This window comes from Hippopotamus amphibius, chromosome 8 (genome assembly GCF_030028045.1).
Source record: "Hippopotamus amphibius kiboko isolate mHipAmp2 chromosome 8, mHipAmp2.hap2, whole genome shotgun sequence".
Lineage (NCBI taxonomy): Eukaryota > Metazoa > Chordata > Mammalia > Artiodactyla > Hippopotamidae > Hippopotamus > Hippopotamus amphibius.
Window position 1 is genome coordinate 146,925,169 of NC_080193.1, and position 14,976 is coordinate 146,940,144.

The 14,976-nt window shown below is 53.0% G+C and overlaps 2 protein-coding genes across 20 annotated transcripts in view; both read left to right on the forward strand.

Annotated features, from left to right (window-relative positions):
* The window catches only part of SEPTIN2 (septin 2), a 29,948-nt gene extending 27,210 nt beyond the window's left edge, over positions 1-2,738 (forward strand). For all 3 annotated transcript variants that reach the window (XM_057744130.1, XM_057744128.1, XM_057744129.1), the window contains exon 13: positions 732-2,738. The gene's annotated coding sequence lies outside the window, so the exon portion shown is untranslated. The remainder of the gene's footprint in view (positions 1-731) is intronic.
* Positions 2,739-3,946: 1,208 nt separating this feature from the next.
* FARP2 (FERM, ARH/RhoGEF and pleckstrin domain protein 2) overlaps positions 3,947-14,976 on the forward strand; it is an 84,193-nt gene continuing 73,163 nt past the window's right edge. For 10 of the 17 annotated variants that reach the window (XR_009055129.1, XR_009055131.1, XR_009055130.1 and 7 more), the window contains exons 1-2: positions 3,947-4,084; positions 14,154-14,370. Coding sequence is in view for 11 of the 17 variants with exons in the window: in XM_057746005.1 (XP_057601988.1) it covers positions 14,182-14,370 (189 nt within the window). In the remaining 6 variants the exon portion in view is untranslated. The remainder of the gene's footprint in view (positions 4,085-14,153; positions 14,371-14,976) is intronic. The other 7 variants (XM_057746000.1, XM_057746002.1, XM_057746003.1 and 4 more) reach the window with 1 other exon arrangement.

The window sequence follows — 14,976 nt, forward strand, 5'->3', positions numbered from 1 at the left end:
GGCTGGGTGCCCTGCCACTGAAACACAGCCCTTGCCCTTTGGGGCTTCTTGGGAAAGGTTTTGGTTGTGAAATACGTTCACAGAAAGACAGAAATACATATGTACAGTGTAACCAATTACTTGTAAAGGGAGCATCCGTGGAACCCACCTGGGTCCAAGTCGGTTGCTTTACTTTCATCATCATATTGAAACCTTAGAAAAGTCCTGAGGGCACGTGCTGAGTTCCCACTTTACCAGTGAGGACATCGATGCTGTGCAAGGGTTTAAAGTTGGTAGCCTGTGGTCACATCACTTGTCAACTGACAGACCACCTGACTCCAGAGGGCAGTCGTGCCTAGGCAGGTTTGCCACCTGAAGGGGGGACATGGTGGGAAAGAAACAGACTCCTGAGAGGTAGGGCTCGTTTGAGGCAGGAGGGGAGCGATGGATGTTAGTTCGCTTTCTCTCATCTTGCCTCTTCTCTTTTTAAAACTTTATGTAATTATGAGAATTCTACTTTTAGGTACATAAAATGAGTCGACATTTCTGTATGCCTTTCAGTTTTGCAGCACTCCCCATTTCCAAGAGCTTCATAAGCGACATTTTGATTCTGGTAAATTCTGTGGTCCTCAGAGCCCACCTTCTGCTCACTTTCTGCCCTTTGTTATTATACAGAAGAATAATGCTGCCATGGTCCAAGCAGTGGGCATTGCATCGCTGCCACTTAAATGTGTTGTGTTTTGTTTTTCCAGAAAACACTTTGCAAGATAAACGTTCTGATGAGTAACACAGCTGCGTGCTTTCAAGACTGTTGGAGGGGTGCCTGTCCACATTTTACAGTACCTGTGCCTGAGAATTTAATTCTTTAAAAACTTTTGATGTGTTATTTTGTATGAAGTACCTTAACATTTATATTTCATTCTTATATTATACTTTATATTTTGTGAGGTTAACTTTCTATTTTTCGTTTTTTCTTCCACCTTAACTAACCACTAATGTTAGAATTGATTCCCAGGGACCAGCCAGCATGTATAGTTAGTAGTTGAATTTGATTTGGCTGGCCTAACCGACTAATTATGATTTGTTTCTAGAACGTTCAGATTTCCCATAATGTTCTTGAGTAGTGGAGACATGGACCCAGTGACACAGAAAGATGAGCTGCCCTGGTGCAAGTCACGGCACCTGGTTCTCTGCCTTGCTTTGTTTGAGCACAACATCTAAAACCAGTTTTGCTGCTATAACTCAATACTGTTAATCCACCTGCACATTTATCTGTTTACCAAACGAAACAGAATTATCCAATTAGATGTATGTTTATACTTAGATAGCTTTTTAAAAAACAGGCTTTTAGGGGCAAATTTTTTAACAAGTCTGGATTCTGAGGTCATTTTTTAAACCACTGTGCAGAAAACTCGCCACAAGCCACTTTCCATAGAGTTCACCATGAAAAATCAAAGTATCCATGAGCTGCAGTTTTCATGTTGCAGCTAAGATTCTTACCTACGCAATGAGAGTCAATAAACTATTTTTACTCAACTAAATTTAAAAAATAACTTTTTAGGGAAAATTAACAATTGATCTGTACAGAAACCAGCCTTTTTATATTTTTATACTTCACTTTCATGTATTTTCTGTAACTGCAGGTATAGAAGACGTGCCTCAGCAGTGAAAATCAGGGTCCTCGGGCAGGTGGCCTGAGGCCTCAGCCCCCGGGAGCCAGGGTGCCTGCCAGGTTTTCCTGATCTGGCCTTCCTTGACCGAGTCTTTTCTGAATGGTTTCCAGGCAGATAGCAGTGATCCTTTTATATGTGTGGGCTGTCTAGTCCAATTCCAGCCACCGTCACTTCCTTCATTATGTGTTACACACATTTGTCCACATCTCGTGTGAGAAGGCTGTTTCGGATCTGCACTGTGGGCTGACTGACCGGTGCCACCAGTTGAAGGCTGGTTTCCTGTGCCCTGTGGCCTTGGCCCTTCCCTGCCGTCCTAACTGGTCTCCTTGTCGTGCACTCCAAGGGGCACTGATGCTTTGGGGGTTGCCCTTTTTCAGCATTTGTATTGACGTGGGGAAATTGGTCCCCCAAAAGTGACAGATAAAAGGAGATCTGGAGGGAGCGGGTGCTGGTTGAGTGTTTTCATTTTGCTAGAACAAGAGGGGTTGCGATGAAGAAAATGTTTTACTCCAAGGATGAGGAGGGGGTGCTGTATTCAGCAGGCAGAACAGAAGGTGAGATGGTTACAGAAGTGTACTGCAGAAAACCGTCTGGTGCTGCTGACTCTCGGTTGGCTTTGGGGAACTGCGAATGGTCAGGAGCTATAGGTTTAGGCACATTGTGCAAAGTTTCTGTCAGTAAAAAGTGTCTCATGACTTTAGGGCCGTTCCGTGCAAGGCCGGTTGTTTGGGTTATTTTGGCATTTATTAACCATGCTGGTAAAAGCTGTTTTAAAAAAGGGGTGGGATGTGCTGGCCCTTGAAAGTTGTTGATGTAAGTCCTGTATAGTGAAACCACCACTTAGTGCTAGCCGTCCCCTAATGGTTATGCGGGGTGGGTGGGCCTACGGACTTACACTGTTACCGTTTTAAATTCCTTTTCGTTTTGCTGCCCAAATCTAAATACTTTTGCTAATAGATAGTTGCTCTTTTACTAAGAGATAATCTTCACCTATAAAAATGTATTTTGAAAACTCATTTTACACAGCAGTTTTGTGTCCATTGAAACTAACCTTTTACCAATAAAGCACTATTGTTTAGATACGAAGTGAGTGTTTCTCATTATTGGCTCTTCACCAGGTAAAGGTGTAAGGTCAGGGAAAGATTCAGAGAAAGCCCTGCATTTTCCCGGTGTAAAAATCAGGAGGAATTATTTGCACCAATTTCAGACCCAACAACTCTGTATTGGAGATCCCAGCCCAAAAGAGCAAGCCGTAAGGACTGTACAGGAAGTGCCCACCGGGGAATCTGAGCATCTACTTGCAGTGAATTTATCTAATAAGAATTAGCACCAGTGAGAGTTCAGTGACGTCTGCCCACTAAATACAGAATGTGGGAAGAGAGAGATCTCAGTCGCTGTTGCTACAGAAGAAATGCTGAAAGTCTGGCTGTAAGCCTGATCTGCGTGGCTGGCCGGCCGTCTGCCCACGCCACTGACCACCCCAGGACCACCGGGGCCCCTTTCCCTCCTTCCCCGTGTCTGTCTGCCTAGGGCCCTGTCTAGTTCCTCCTCTGCGGGCGCCTCCCTCCCGCAGGCCCACCCCCTAGCCTCCGCTGCGCACCTGCCGGGCTCGCCGGGGGGGCAGCGAGAACGGCGCCGGGCTTCCGGCCTCGCGGCTCGGTTCCACGCCCTGGACAGCCGCGCGGGGGCGCTCCTGGCCTGCCCCGGGGGGGGCGCGGGGCCTGCGTGACCAGGGCCAAGTGAGCCAGGCCTCGAAGAATGCTTAGGAGTTCACCCAAGCCTTCGAAGGAGGGGCGCGTGCTCCTGCGAGTCGCGGGCCTGGGGGCTCCGGACGTGGTGTCACGTTTCAGTTCCTGGGGGGAGGGGGCTGCGAAGCCTGGGAGGGCCGCGGGCCTACCTCGCACGGCCCGTCTTCGCCGCAGCACATCCTCGCTGCGCCCTCGGTGCCCCCAGGCCAGGAGCCCTGCAGCCGCCGCAGGATCGCCACTGGTGGGTGGGGCGGAGGGAGCCGCGCCGGAGCCGCGCCCCGCCCCTCCCGAGCCGACGCCATGCCCCGCCCCTCCCGAGCCGACGCCACGCCCCTCCCGAGCCGGAACCGCGCCCCGCCCGTGACCGCGCCCCGCCCGGTGACCCGCGTCTGCTGAATGGCTTTGACTCCGAGCTTGCCCGCTCGCCCTGCCCCCTCCGGTCCATGCACCAATCAGCACTCTGGGCCGCCCTTCCCGGCCGCGGCCGAGGAGGCCCCGCCCCAGAGGCCCGCAGGCCAATCGGCGGCGCGTCCGCGGGGCGGGGGCGGGCCCGGGGCGGGGGGTGGGGACGGGCCGTGCGGCGCGGGGGCGGCTCGCGCGCTGTCGGGAGCGGGCGGAGCCGGAGCGGGAGCCGGAGCGAGGTCTGGAGGCCCGGTGCAGGCGGCGGCGCTGGCCGTGCGGCTGGTGAGGATGCGGGGCAGCGGGGCAGCGGGGCAGCGGGGCAGCGGGGCCCCAGTCAGGCGGGGGCCGGGCTGCGCCTCGGGGGCGGTCGGCGGAGGCCGCGGGTCGAAGCCTAGGGCAGCCGGGCGCCTCCGGGCGGCGGGAGGCCAGAGGAGTCCACGCCCGGGCTCGGGAAGGCCCTAGGGCGGCGGGCCCCGTGCGAGGAGGGCAGTGTGTGGGGAGCCTGCCCGCGGGAGGCCCGGGGTGGGCGGGGAGGGTCCCGGGTGGAGGCCCCAGGGGTGGGCGGGGAGGGTCCCGCGTGGAGGCCCCGGAGGTGGGCGGGGAGGGTCCCGCGTGGAGCCCCAGGGGGTGGGCGGGGAGGGTCTCGCGTGGAGGCCTGGGCAGAGCCACGGGTGGAAACTCACGCCGCCTGTGACCGCGCCCTTTTTGGCCTTTCCTTAAATTGTATCTTAACGCTGGGAAAAGGTATTAGGTGTTAATGCTTTTACTCCGTGGCGTCTGCAGTGGGGAGCCTGCTGAAGGCAGAAGGTGAAAGCTGGGTCGGGAACGTGCCCAGTGCATCACACAGCCACCGTTTCCATTTACTCTGGTGGCAGCAGCCTCCGCTGGCCTTTCCTGTGCTGGTCAGTAATTGCTGTGAGAACCAGACATTCACACAAGGTGCATTGAAGGACATAGTGTCAATCCACAGGGACAGGACGGGAAGATTTACATCTCAGGGTGGCTTTTCTCTGTACCTTTGTTCGTTTCTGTGAGGGAGCTTCGGGCGGGGGACTGTGGAGATGCTTGACGAGCCGTCAGGGGCATTGGGCCGGAGGGCTGGTTGTGTGTGGACAGTGTGCGGTCTTCTCCTGCCACAGAGATGGGAGAGGACGTTTGAGGTCAGCAGGCGTGGAGTGGCCTTTGCTTGTTCGTTGGCTGTATCTGCTGTTGCTTGAAAGGTTTTTATGAGTTCCTGTGCACCGCAGACGTAGCTCTTTGTGAAGGGTTGTGATGGGCTTCACACCCGTTATTTTATTTGGTTCTCTCAAAACCTGCAGCGGAGACGTGCCCAGGCCGCAGTTGGAAGCAGAGGAGGGGGTGACCAGTTTAGGATCACACCCTGGCCCTGCTTCCCCGGTGCTCCTGCTTTGTTGCAGATTCTCGGTGAGCAGTTTGCATTGAGCTGTTGGACCAGCTGCTGACAGCCGCTGCAGGAGTTTGCTGGCTCATTTACGGACGTCCTTTCCCCAAAGTGAAGTTTACGTTATCTATTCATTTATCTCTGCCTCAATTTCCTTATCAGCAAATGAGGCTACAGTTTAACTGCCTCATAGACCGGTTGTGAGGATTAAGCATCAATAGGAAAGCTGTTAGCTCGGTGCCCAACAGACAATAAGTGCGAATAAATGCTAGCGGTTGTGTTATCAGGTGGAAGAATAATCTGAGTAGACCGTAGAGAGAGAGGTAGGCAGTATTTAAGCAGAATTATTCTGGTGATTTTATAAATCGGTCTAATCTTTTAGGAGAGCAGTTAGCAGTGTGTGATAAGGATTTTGATTTTAGTTTCCCAGTTTTGCAAACAAACTTTGATACACAGATTCCGGGTATCAGAGTGGTCGAGTACCCCGCGTCGGGGTGGTCGAGGATACCACACATGTTGGGGTGGTCGACAGTACCCCGCCTGTCAGGGTGGTCAAGTACCCCGCAGCTGGCAGACATGCTCTGGCAGTCTTCTTCCTATGCTTCCCTCCCAACAAAATTTGAACCATTTTGCTCCATGGAAATATGTTCAAAAACACGTCTTAACCAAAAAGGTGAAGTGGTTTGTTCACAGCAACCATACTGATGTAAAAATATGCAAGGATGTGGCCAGGGATCAGGAGGGAAGGTGGAGGGATGTAAGCAGCTTTATCTTAGGGTCACGGGACTGTTTCCCCCTCAGCTGGTGTTTTGGTTTATAGTCCTTTTTAAGTTCAGAAGCAGAAAGGTCTCTGAGGTTGTTGGATGCAGTGATGAATCTTCCTTCATCTGGTCTCCCCCAGCTGCAGAACAGAGGAGGTGTGTAATTCCACCCAGACCTCTTCGGTGGGCCTCGGGCTCGCCCTCAGCCCAGCCCGCCGCGGGCATCCTCAGGGCCCCCGCCACCCTGAGCCTTGCCCAGCAGCCCCTGCCTGCACGCACGCACGCTGCTTTTGTCCAGCTGGCGTCCCGTCTGCCTGCGGGGCCCAGCTCCCACTTCATCCTGGAGAGCCGCCCTGGCCGGGCTAGCCGCGCCCCCTTCCTCAGTGTTACCTCGTGCTTCCTGTCCTCTGCTACTGCAGCGGGCAGTGGTCAGGGCACGTCCGCAGTCGTCTCCCCTTCTAGATTATCGTATACCTACCACGCAGGGTCCCTTAAACCAGAGAGGAGACAGCACGCCGTGGAATCGGGGTAAGCTTGAGGCCACTTGCGTGGCTGAGCCTCCGTTCCTTGTTCTCTGTGATGGGGGTTGTGAGGACCAGATGCACCGGGTGAGGGCATGGCGGTCACGTGGGACACAGTGGCTGCCGCAGGGGGCACCAGGCCTTTCCGCTGAGACCTCCTCCCTCCCTCTCCAGCCAGCAGGTTCCTGGAGGCTTCCTCACGTCACTGCCCCATGGCCCCTGCCCCCATTTAACGGGCTGTCGTCTTTGTCTCCTCCCACCGTAATGGGGGGATTTCCTCCCTCTTACAGGCTCCCATATCTTTAAGGACGGAGACTTGCTTAACATAGAAGCAAGGTGCTCAGGAAATGTTTGAACTAATCAAATTTCATCTGGGGCAAGGGCAGATGCCAACTTTTATGGGGCCTGAGACTTATCCAATTTGGGGGAGGAGGCCTCTTTAAAAAAAATACAATGATACAAATAAAAATTAATTTGGAACACAAATATTTATTTAGAATGAGAAAAAATAAGTAAGTTACAGATTTGAAAAAGCTGACCGTTTATACAAACACCACTAAATCCAGAAAAATAGCATACTTGTTAATTACTTGACACACCTCTGTAATACTTTTCATTTAGCTATACACTTTTTAATTGTCTCCTAACATGATAGAGAATAGAAAGAATTCCGTAATTCGTCTAGCATGGTTGATCAAAATTCTTTATTCTTGGTGGCTAGGATGTGTAAAACGTGGTTTCACACCTGCTGTTTCGAGCACAGCTACAGATTGTGTCTTGGAAAAGCAGGAGTTCTGATAAATTCTGTTTCGCACAATTCCATTCAAAAATGTAAAAAAAAATGGCGTATTTATAGTCATATTGCTACATCATAAATTATTTTTCTGGCAGGCAAGACGTGCAGTTTTGACGACTGAGTACCGAACTCAGCCGTTTGCGTTTTCCCACGTCTGGTGATGATTTTCCCACGAATGCGCATCTGGCTCCCCGCGTTTCCAACCTTACTCCTTTCCCAGGGCCCACACACCTCCAGCACCGGGCGCCGTGCCGTCTGTTCCGGTTGCCCGGGTGCTCTGGCCCTGCACCTTTGTTCCCTAGAGCCCAGGACACAGGCTCAGGGGGCGGCAGCCGTGTTCCTGGAGCCACAGCTGGTGGTAACCTCAGTGCCAACCTGAAATGTGTGCTCTTAAGCCCAGCCTAAGTGTGTCTCTAACCTTCTTGTGCCAGCAGCTGGGTTGTCTCCTGAGCCGCCTGACACGGAGGGGAGGAGGGATAGAGGCAGGCTTGGGGTGGAAGGGGCAGCAGTCTTAGTCAATTGCAATTTGAATACCTTTGCAAATTTTCCAGAAGGCTGTGATCATGGCCGCACGTCCCTGAGATCCTTTCTTAGGACCTTGGGAGGGCCGGTGCCAGTGGGGGGCAGGGTGGCTTTAGAGTCACCCTGCCGCACGGGGCGTGTATGCCGTGGAGGCCCGTGGGTGAGGGTGCACAGTGCCTTCTCCGGCAGCCGGTGGGACGTGTTTTGGAGGGAGGAGGCAGCATCGGGTCATTTTACAAATCATTTAAGTCTCTAGGCTTCGTTAATTCTGTCTCCTGCGTCACCGAGATCCCAGGCGCCTGGGTGATAGTTAGTAAGATGCGTGCTGGGGGAACAAGTCTCAGTGTCTGAGGAAGACGTCGATTCCAGAGAGTGTTTAAAAACGTTCGTTTTTATTTTAACTGGACTGCTTGCGAGGGAATAGCGAGCACAGCTCCTGGAGGAGACACCCCGCTTTCTTTGGAAGGTGAGCGGTGCGCGACTGCAGGGAACCCCTGCCGTCGTCTGCCCAGAAGCCATCTGATTTCGGAAGAAGTGCACATTCATCCCTGTAGGCGATTTGAAAAATACGGACCCTAGGAAAGAAGGAAATAAAAATCCACCCTCTTCCCTCTCCCAGAGGTAACCACTGTAAACATGTTTAAAGTGCTCGGATGTCAAGCTCTGTTTCTGGGAAGATGGAATACGCATCCTCCACCCTGTCTCTCCCGCTGACTGGCTGCAGAGCTGGGCAGCTGCGTGGAGCGGCTCCCGCGCACTCTGACGAGGAAATGAGGGTGCGCAAAGGCCAGGACGTGAGTGCCGCCAGGTGAGCAGTGAGCTTCCTGTTCTTGCTCCGGCATATCCCAGCCTCCCCCAGCCTGGCTTCAGGGTGTCCAGAACCCTGAGAAGGGCTCCAGGTGCAAACAGGGAGGGCTGCAGGAGGAGCCGCCCAGTTTGGGCTCCAGAGAGTGGGAGAAAGCCACCCTTTCTTCTCACTCTCCCTCATCTCCAGCCAGGCCTGTGGCAGCAGGAGCCTGCAGACACCTACGACGCCAAGGCTTTTTACTCTCTCCTGCAGCCTGGTCCCAGCAGGGGTGCAGTCCCAGGACGTGCACAGAAGAGCAGGGGAACAGGCTACAGGTTTCTGGCTGGAGGACTGAGAAGTAAGCCAGGAGCTGTGGAGAGGGGGGCTCAGGAGGTGACCCCCAGAGTTGCTGATGACCTTGTGGGCTTGGTGCTGAGCTGTGCGCGCATGGAGCCAACCCTGCACCGCTTGCTCGAGGCTGTGGGAACTCAGCTAAGGGCTGGACCACAGCCTGGGAGCCAGGCGGGCCCCTGGGGGTGGTGTCCAGGGAGGATGGTGCCCTTGAAGGTGGAGCTGATGCTGAGGCCGCGGCCTGAACCCGGCAAAGCCAGTGCTGCGGAAGGAGAAATGTCACATTCTCCATGCGATTTACTCTCTTTTATTATTTTTGGCTGCATTGGGCCTTCAGTGCTGTGCACGGGCTTTCTCTAGTTGTGGCAAGCAGGGGCTACTCTTCATTGCGATGTGCAGCCTTCTCGTTGCGGTGGCTTCTCTTGTTGTGGAGCATGGGCTCTAGGCACACGGGCTTCAGTAGTTGTGGCACATGGGTTTAGTTGCTTCGTGGCATGTGGAATCTTCCTGGCCCAGGGCTCGAACCTGTGTCCCCTGAATTGGTAGGTGGATTCTTAACCACTGCGCCACCAGGGAAGCCCGTGGTCCTTCTCTTCTAACCAGAGCTAGTGCACCATGCAGTGCTTTGCACCTTGCTCTTATTCACTGTCACACCAAAGAAGCATGTAGAGATCTTCTTGCATAACAGAAATTTTAGCAGCTTCCTCTACTGTGGATGGTGGACCGTGCTTGTCTGGGCAACCATGTGCTAATTTTTCAGCCAAGGGAGAGGTGACTTGAAGGCCAAATCCGGGCTGGGCTTGTGTCCTGGCTTTGTCACTTCTGGGTTATGTGTGTTCTGTGGCAGACCTCTTCTTTTCGATAGACCTTATTTTTTAGAGCAATTTTAAGTTCACAGCAAAGTCAGGTGGCAGTTTCACAGATTTCTCTTATGCCCCCCACCCCCAGACATGCACAGCCTTCCCTGTTGTCCCCCCACCCCCCAGTGGTACCTTTGTTACAAACCTACATGGACACATCATCACCCAAAGCCTTGGCAGACTTCTGAGCCAAATTTTTCCGACTTCAAGATGGAAATTGTATGTCACAAGTTGAGTTTTTTTTAAGTTTATTTATTGACTGCGTTGGGTCTTCGTTGCTGCATGTGGACTTTCTCTAGTTGTGACAGGTGGGCGCTACTCTTCATTGAGGTGCTCAGGCTTTTCAGTGCAGTGGCTTCTCTTGTTGAGGAGCACGGGATCTAAGTGCTCGGGCTTCAGTAGTTGTGGTCTGAGGGCTCAGTCGTTGCGGCATATGGGCTCAATCGCTGTGGCTCACAGGCTGTAGAGCGCAGGCTCCGTAGGTGTGGCGCATGGGCTTCGTTGCTCCATGGTCTGTGAGATCTTCCTGGACCAGGGATCGAACCCATGTCCCCTGCACTGGCAGGCAGATTCTTAACCACTGCGCCACCAGGGAAGTTCCCACAAGTTGGTTTTAAAATTTCTTATTAAATGAGAATATACAGGAGCCAAGTTTATGGTAGGTAGTGCTAAATATCCGTGGTGGACATTGTACCCAGCCACCAGGAATATTTTTAGAAAGAAAGGCGGTGAAGTGTTTTGCTCACATGGGAGGAAGGAGGCAAGGTCAGCCACAGTCCCGCGCAGGCCCGGGTTCTCGCCACCACGGGCTCCCTCGGGATCTCTGGACGGTTCTGTGGCGACGGCAGGGGAGGGGGGCCCTGGCGCCTGCCTGTGGGCCCCGCAGGACGGCGGGGCGCTCGCTGTGCGTCTGGTCCAGTTGGCATGTTCTTGCCTTTTTAATGTTTTTTTATGCGCACACGGAGCAAAACCAAGGAATTCCTGTCAGGTGATAATGTATGCCGTCCGGCCAGAGGAGGCAGCCGGGCGGCAGCGGGCATGGAGTGAGCGGCTCCCTCCTGCTGCTGCTCCCCGACGAGAGAGACCGCCGTCCACTGGCACAGCACGGCCTTCCGTCCCGTGTTCTGCTCTTCCTTCCTTTCTAAACCTTCTTCCACTTGAAGCGCAGTAGTCATTAACTGGGTGGTCTGCGCTGCCCTGCCCTTGTGTAACAGCAGACAGAGCTTCCTTTGGACTGTCAGCAGGACGGTGCCCCGTGGGCTCATTTCCTCTTAAGAGAATTCGTCTTCCTTGGATGAACCTCTGGGTTGAGGTGTCTCGTGGTCCTGGGTCCCCGCCTAAGCTGTGTGGGTGTCTTACGTGGACCAGGTGAAAAGACTAGGATGTAAGCCTGCTGCTCAGAAGGCGTACAGACCTGCAAAGGCTTCCTCTCAAGAGCCGTGTTTTAGAATTCCTTGAGCCAAGAAAAGTGATTTTTCTCCTCTGTCTAATGTATCTTTATTTAAAGAATATTGGTTTAAATGCATTTTTATTATAAAATAAACACAGAAAAAAACTGCATTACTCAAATGTACAGATTAATGAATTAAGTGGACCCTGTCCAGTGGAGCGGGCCACACCCAGGGCCCCTCCCCTGGGCCCTTCCCCCGGGACAAGCCCCTCCCGCCAAGGGGCCCCCTGCCCTGACTCTTCTAGGGAATGTCCTCCTGCGTGTTCTTCTCATGGTTTTCTCGCCCAAATGTGCCCCTCTGGACACTACGCGTAATCTTGCTTGGTTTGTTTTGTTTGATTTGATTTGGAACGTAGGTGTTTAGACATGACTTTTTTTTTTTTTAATAAATTTATTTTTTGGCTGCATTGGGTCTTCATTGCTGTGCCCGCCCTTTCTCTAGTTGTGGTGAGTGGGGTCTACTCTTCGTTGCGGTGCTTCTCATTGTGATGGCTTCTCTTGTTGCAGAGCACGGGCTCTAGGCACACAGGCTTCAGTAGTTGCCACACGAGGGCTCAATAGTTGTGGCTCGTGGCTCTAGAGCGCAGGCTCAGTAGTTGTGGCACATGGGCTTAGTTGCTCCACAGCATGTGGGATCTTCCCCGACCAGGGACCAAACCTGTGTCCCCTGCATTGGCAGGCGGATTCTTAACCACTGCACCACCAGGGAAGTCCCTAGACATGACTGTCTTATAATAAGTAAAAGAGAAAGAACCTGAAGAAGTTTTTTCCATCTAAAATTGTTATGAAGAATTTTACAATGGAATACACAACAGAAATGACTTCTAAAAATACATCTTGGTTGTATATATGTTTTGAGAACTGTAGCTTTACTTAAAAGGGAAAGGATCACTTTGGTGCCCCAAGTAAAACATCCTATAGCTTGTTTCAGAAGACCGTCCTCTTGGTGTTGGGTGTTGGGTGAGTGCTATGAGCTGACCATGCTTTACTCTCACCTGTTTGCACACCTGGGACACTTGAAAGGTGGGCTCGTCTTTCTTCACACCCCTTGCTTCTGCAGTGACAATCCAAGTTTGTGAACCTGGAATGAAAGCGCTCGCGTTCATGTTCTCAGAACCTCCTGTATCTCATGCTGACTGTCAGCGGCGTGAAAACAGGGCTTTCCCGAAGTGTTGCGCTCAGCGGCGGCCGGGGCGGTGCCTCGTGTCAGGAGGCAGTGTACGCTCTCTGATGCCCGTGATGTTAATTAAGTAAATACTTAGCAAATACTTACAGAATTAATTACCACTCCCAGGGGGCATGCAGCCTGTAGAGAGAATTCTGAAGCTGGTGGGTAGCTGTCAACCTGAACCACACGTGTGGCCCAGGGGACCCACGTGCAGCCCGAGCGCGGGGTCATCCGTCTGTTTGTGCAGGAGGCGGGCCGGGAGCTGTGTTTGGCAGAATCACACACCGCCTCGTCGCTTTGCTCATGCTGCACACGTTTCACTGTTCCCATGGGTTTTAGCTTTCTCATTTTCTGTTTGCTTGTCTGGTGATCCAGTCGTGCGTGGGAATTCTCGCCCAGGTGGTTGGACAGGTCTTCGCTGAGGAGGGTTTAAGTAGGAGCTGCTTGGCAGGGGGTCACCGAGAAGCTTTTCGATCTTAATTCAAGAGATAAAAAATTCATAAGTTGGTTTATCTTGATAACAAAATAAGCTCAAAAAAGAGGAAAAGGCGAGGGGACTCAGCAGTTGTGTCAGCATGGAAGGGAATGCACCAGGAGTTTAGTGAGATTAATTCTCTAAAATATTTACTGCAAATCAGTGGAAGCCTTTTGAAGATGATCAAGCGAAATAAAGTGGCTCTGCTGCGTCTGCACTCTCTCCCGACAGACACCTGCCTCTGTCGCTGCCTGGCTGTGTTTCCCGCTGTGCGCCTCTTCAGGGCGACTTCCATACGTAAATGCATGTATTTAAGAAGGGAATTTGCCACACAGAGAAGGTAACTGCACTAATAAGGAGGACTGAAAGCAAGCTGGCGTTCCTGGATTCTAGCAGGTACTTAGCCTGTTCTGCCCTGGTTCAGAACAAGGATGTGGTTGGCTCTGTCCGGCGTAATAGCTTGGAACCAGAGCCGGGGAGTGTTGAAAGGGCATGCGCGCCTCCCAGGGCAGCTCTCTGACCCTCTCAGGTCCTCGGGGTCGTCATTGGTGAGGCGGGCGTGGGTGGTGTGACAACGAGGTTATGGTGAGAACGAGGCAGGGCAGGTGCTCCCGTGACCTGTGCTGTCCTTCAGCGCCAGGTCTGAACTTACCTCCTGAATCACCGGTGGCTCCCGCAGCGGCGTGGGGAGACACAGCTTAGAAAAACCAGGGCGTGCAGAGCGGGCAGACAGCCTGGCTGTCTTCACCCACCGTCCTTAGCCTTTTCCCCATCGTGTCAGCGGAGGTGGACCCGGGACCCATGTTGGCCCTGTGCTGTGTGTACCCATTCCCCTTTGCTGGAAAGTGCTGTGCAGCACACACAGCATGTGGTCAGCATGTGAATGTCTGGGCTGGGGGAGGGAGGAGGTGCCAGGGCCTCAGGTGCGCTGGGGAAGAGAGAGGCAGGCGGCTGTGGGCAGGTGGGCGGAGATGCTGCGGCTCCTTCGGAGGTCTGGGGGTTGACCGAGTCCACGCCCCACCTGCTCCCACGCACGTGGAAGCCGTGGTGCTGGCCCGGCACGTGTGGCTGTTAGGCTCCACTCTTCCGTGTATGAGGAGAAGATAGTCTTTCTGAACTCGTATTTTCATGTAATTTAAGACTCACGGGAGTGCAGAAACGGTGCAGAGAGTTCGTATGTACCCAATAATTTTCTTACGTTGTTTTAGTATTGGAAACACCTGGAGATAACCTTGGGGGTTTTGTTTGTTTGTTTCAGCGCATTCCTCACTCTCAGCTGGTGAAGGATGGGGGAGCTGGAAGGAACATACCGCGTCCTGCAGACCCCAGGGACACGTCTGGGCTCCCCGACCCCCGCGGGCATCAGCACCCTGGAGCCTGGGCAGGGCCCCTTGGCTGCAGCGGTGCGGCCAACGGCCAGGACGCACGTCCAAGTGCAGCTGCTGGATGACTCCGTCGAGGTGTTTGACATTGAGGTAAGAAGGGTGATTCCTGGAGGCCTAGTTCCTCACATTTTCTAAAATCAGGTATTATGTACCAAATTCCATTTTGCTGGTTAGACTTTGCCTGTTTATCAGGTTGCCCACGAGTGGCTTGATAATAAAATCCTTAGAAGCAGTGAGTCTGTGTTTCTCCTTTTAGCTTGGAGAGTGGTATTCTCCTGTCTTTCCTTTAAAATTCTGATGTAGTGTGGCCTTTACATTATTCTCCTTCGCGAGGCTGGCCAGGTACCGTGCCGTGCAGCCTGGAACCAGCTTGTCTCCACCCAGGTCTTGCTGGCTGAGCCACTCGGTGAGGGGCGTCCCTCAGCCTCACTGCGAGTCTTGTCTGAGTGTGGGCGTGGCTCTAGCGCCCACTTCTCAGGGTGGCTGGGGTGAGGGCTGAGCGCTCGGCACGCGAAGAGCCTTCACAGTGCCGGCCCAGCACTGTCTTTCTAGGTCAGCAATAATAGCATTTTTATTTTGAAAATTCTCTAATGATGGATTGCACTGATCATGTTGGCAAAGACAATTGAATACAGCAAATGTTTGAAAACATTTTTTCTGATTTTCTAAATGGCATTAGAACGGATGTCCTTTTTA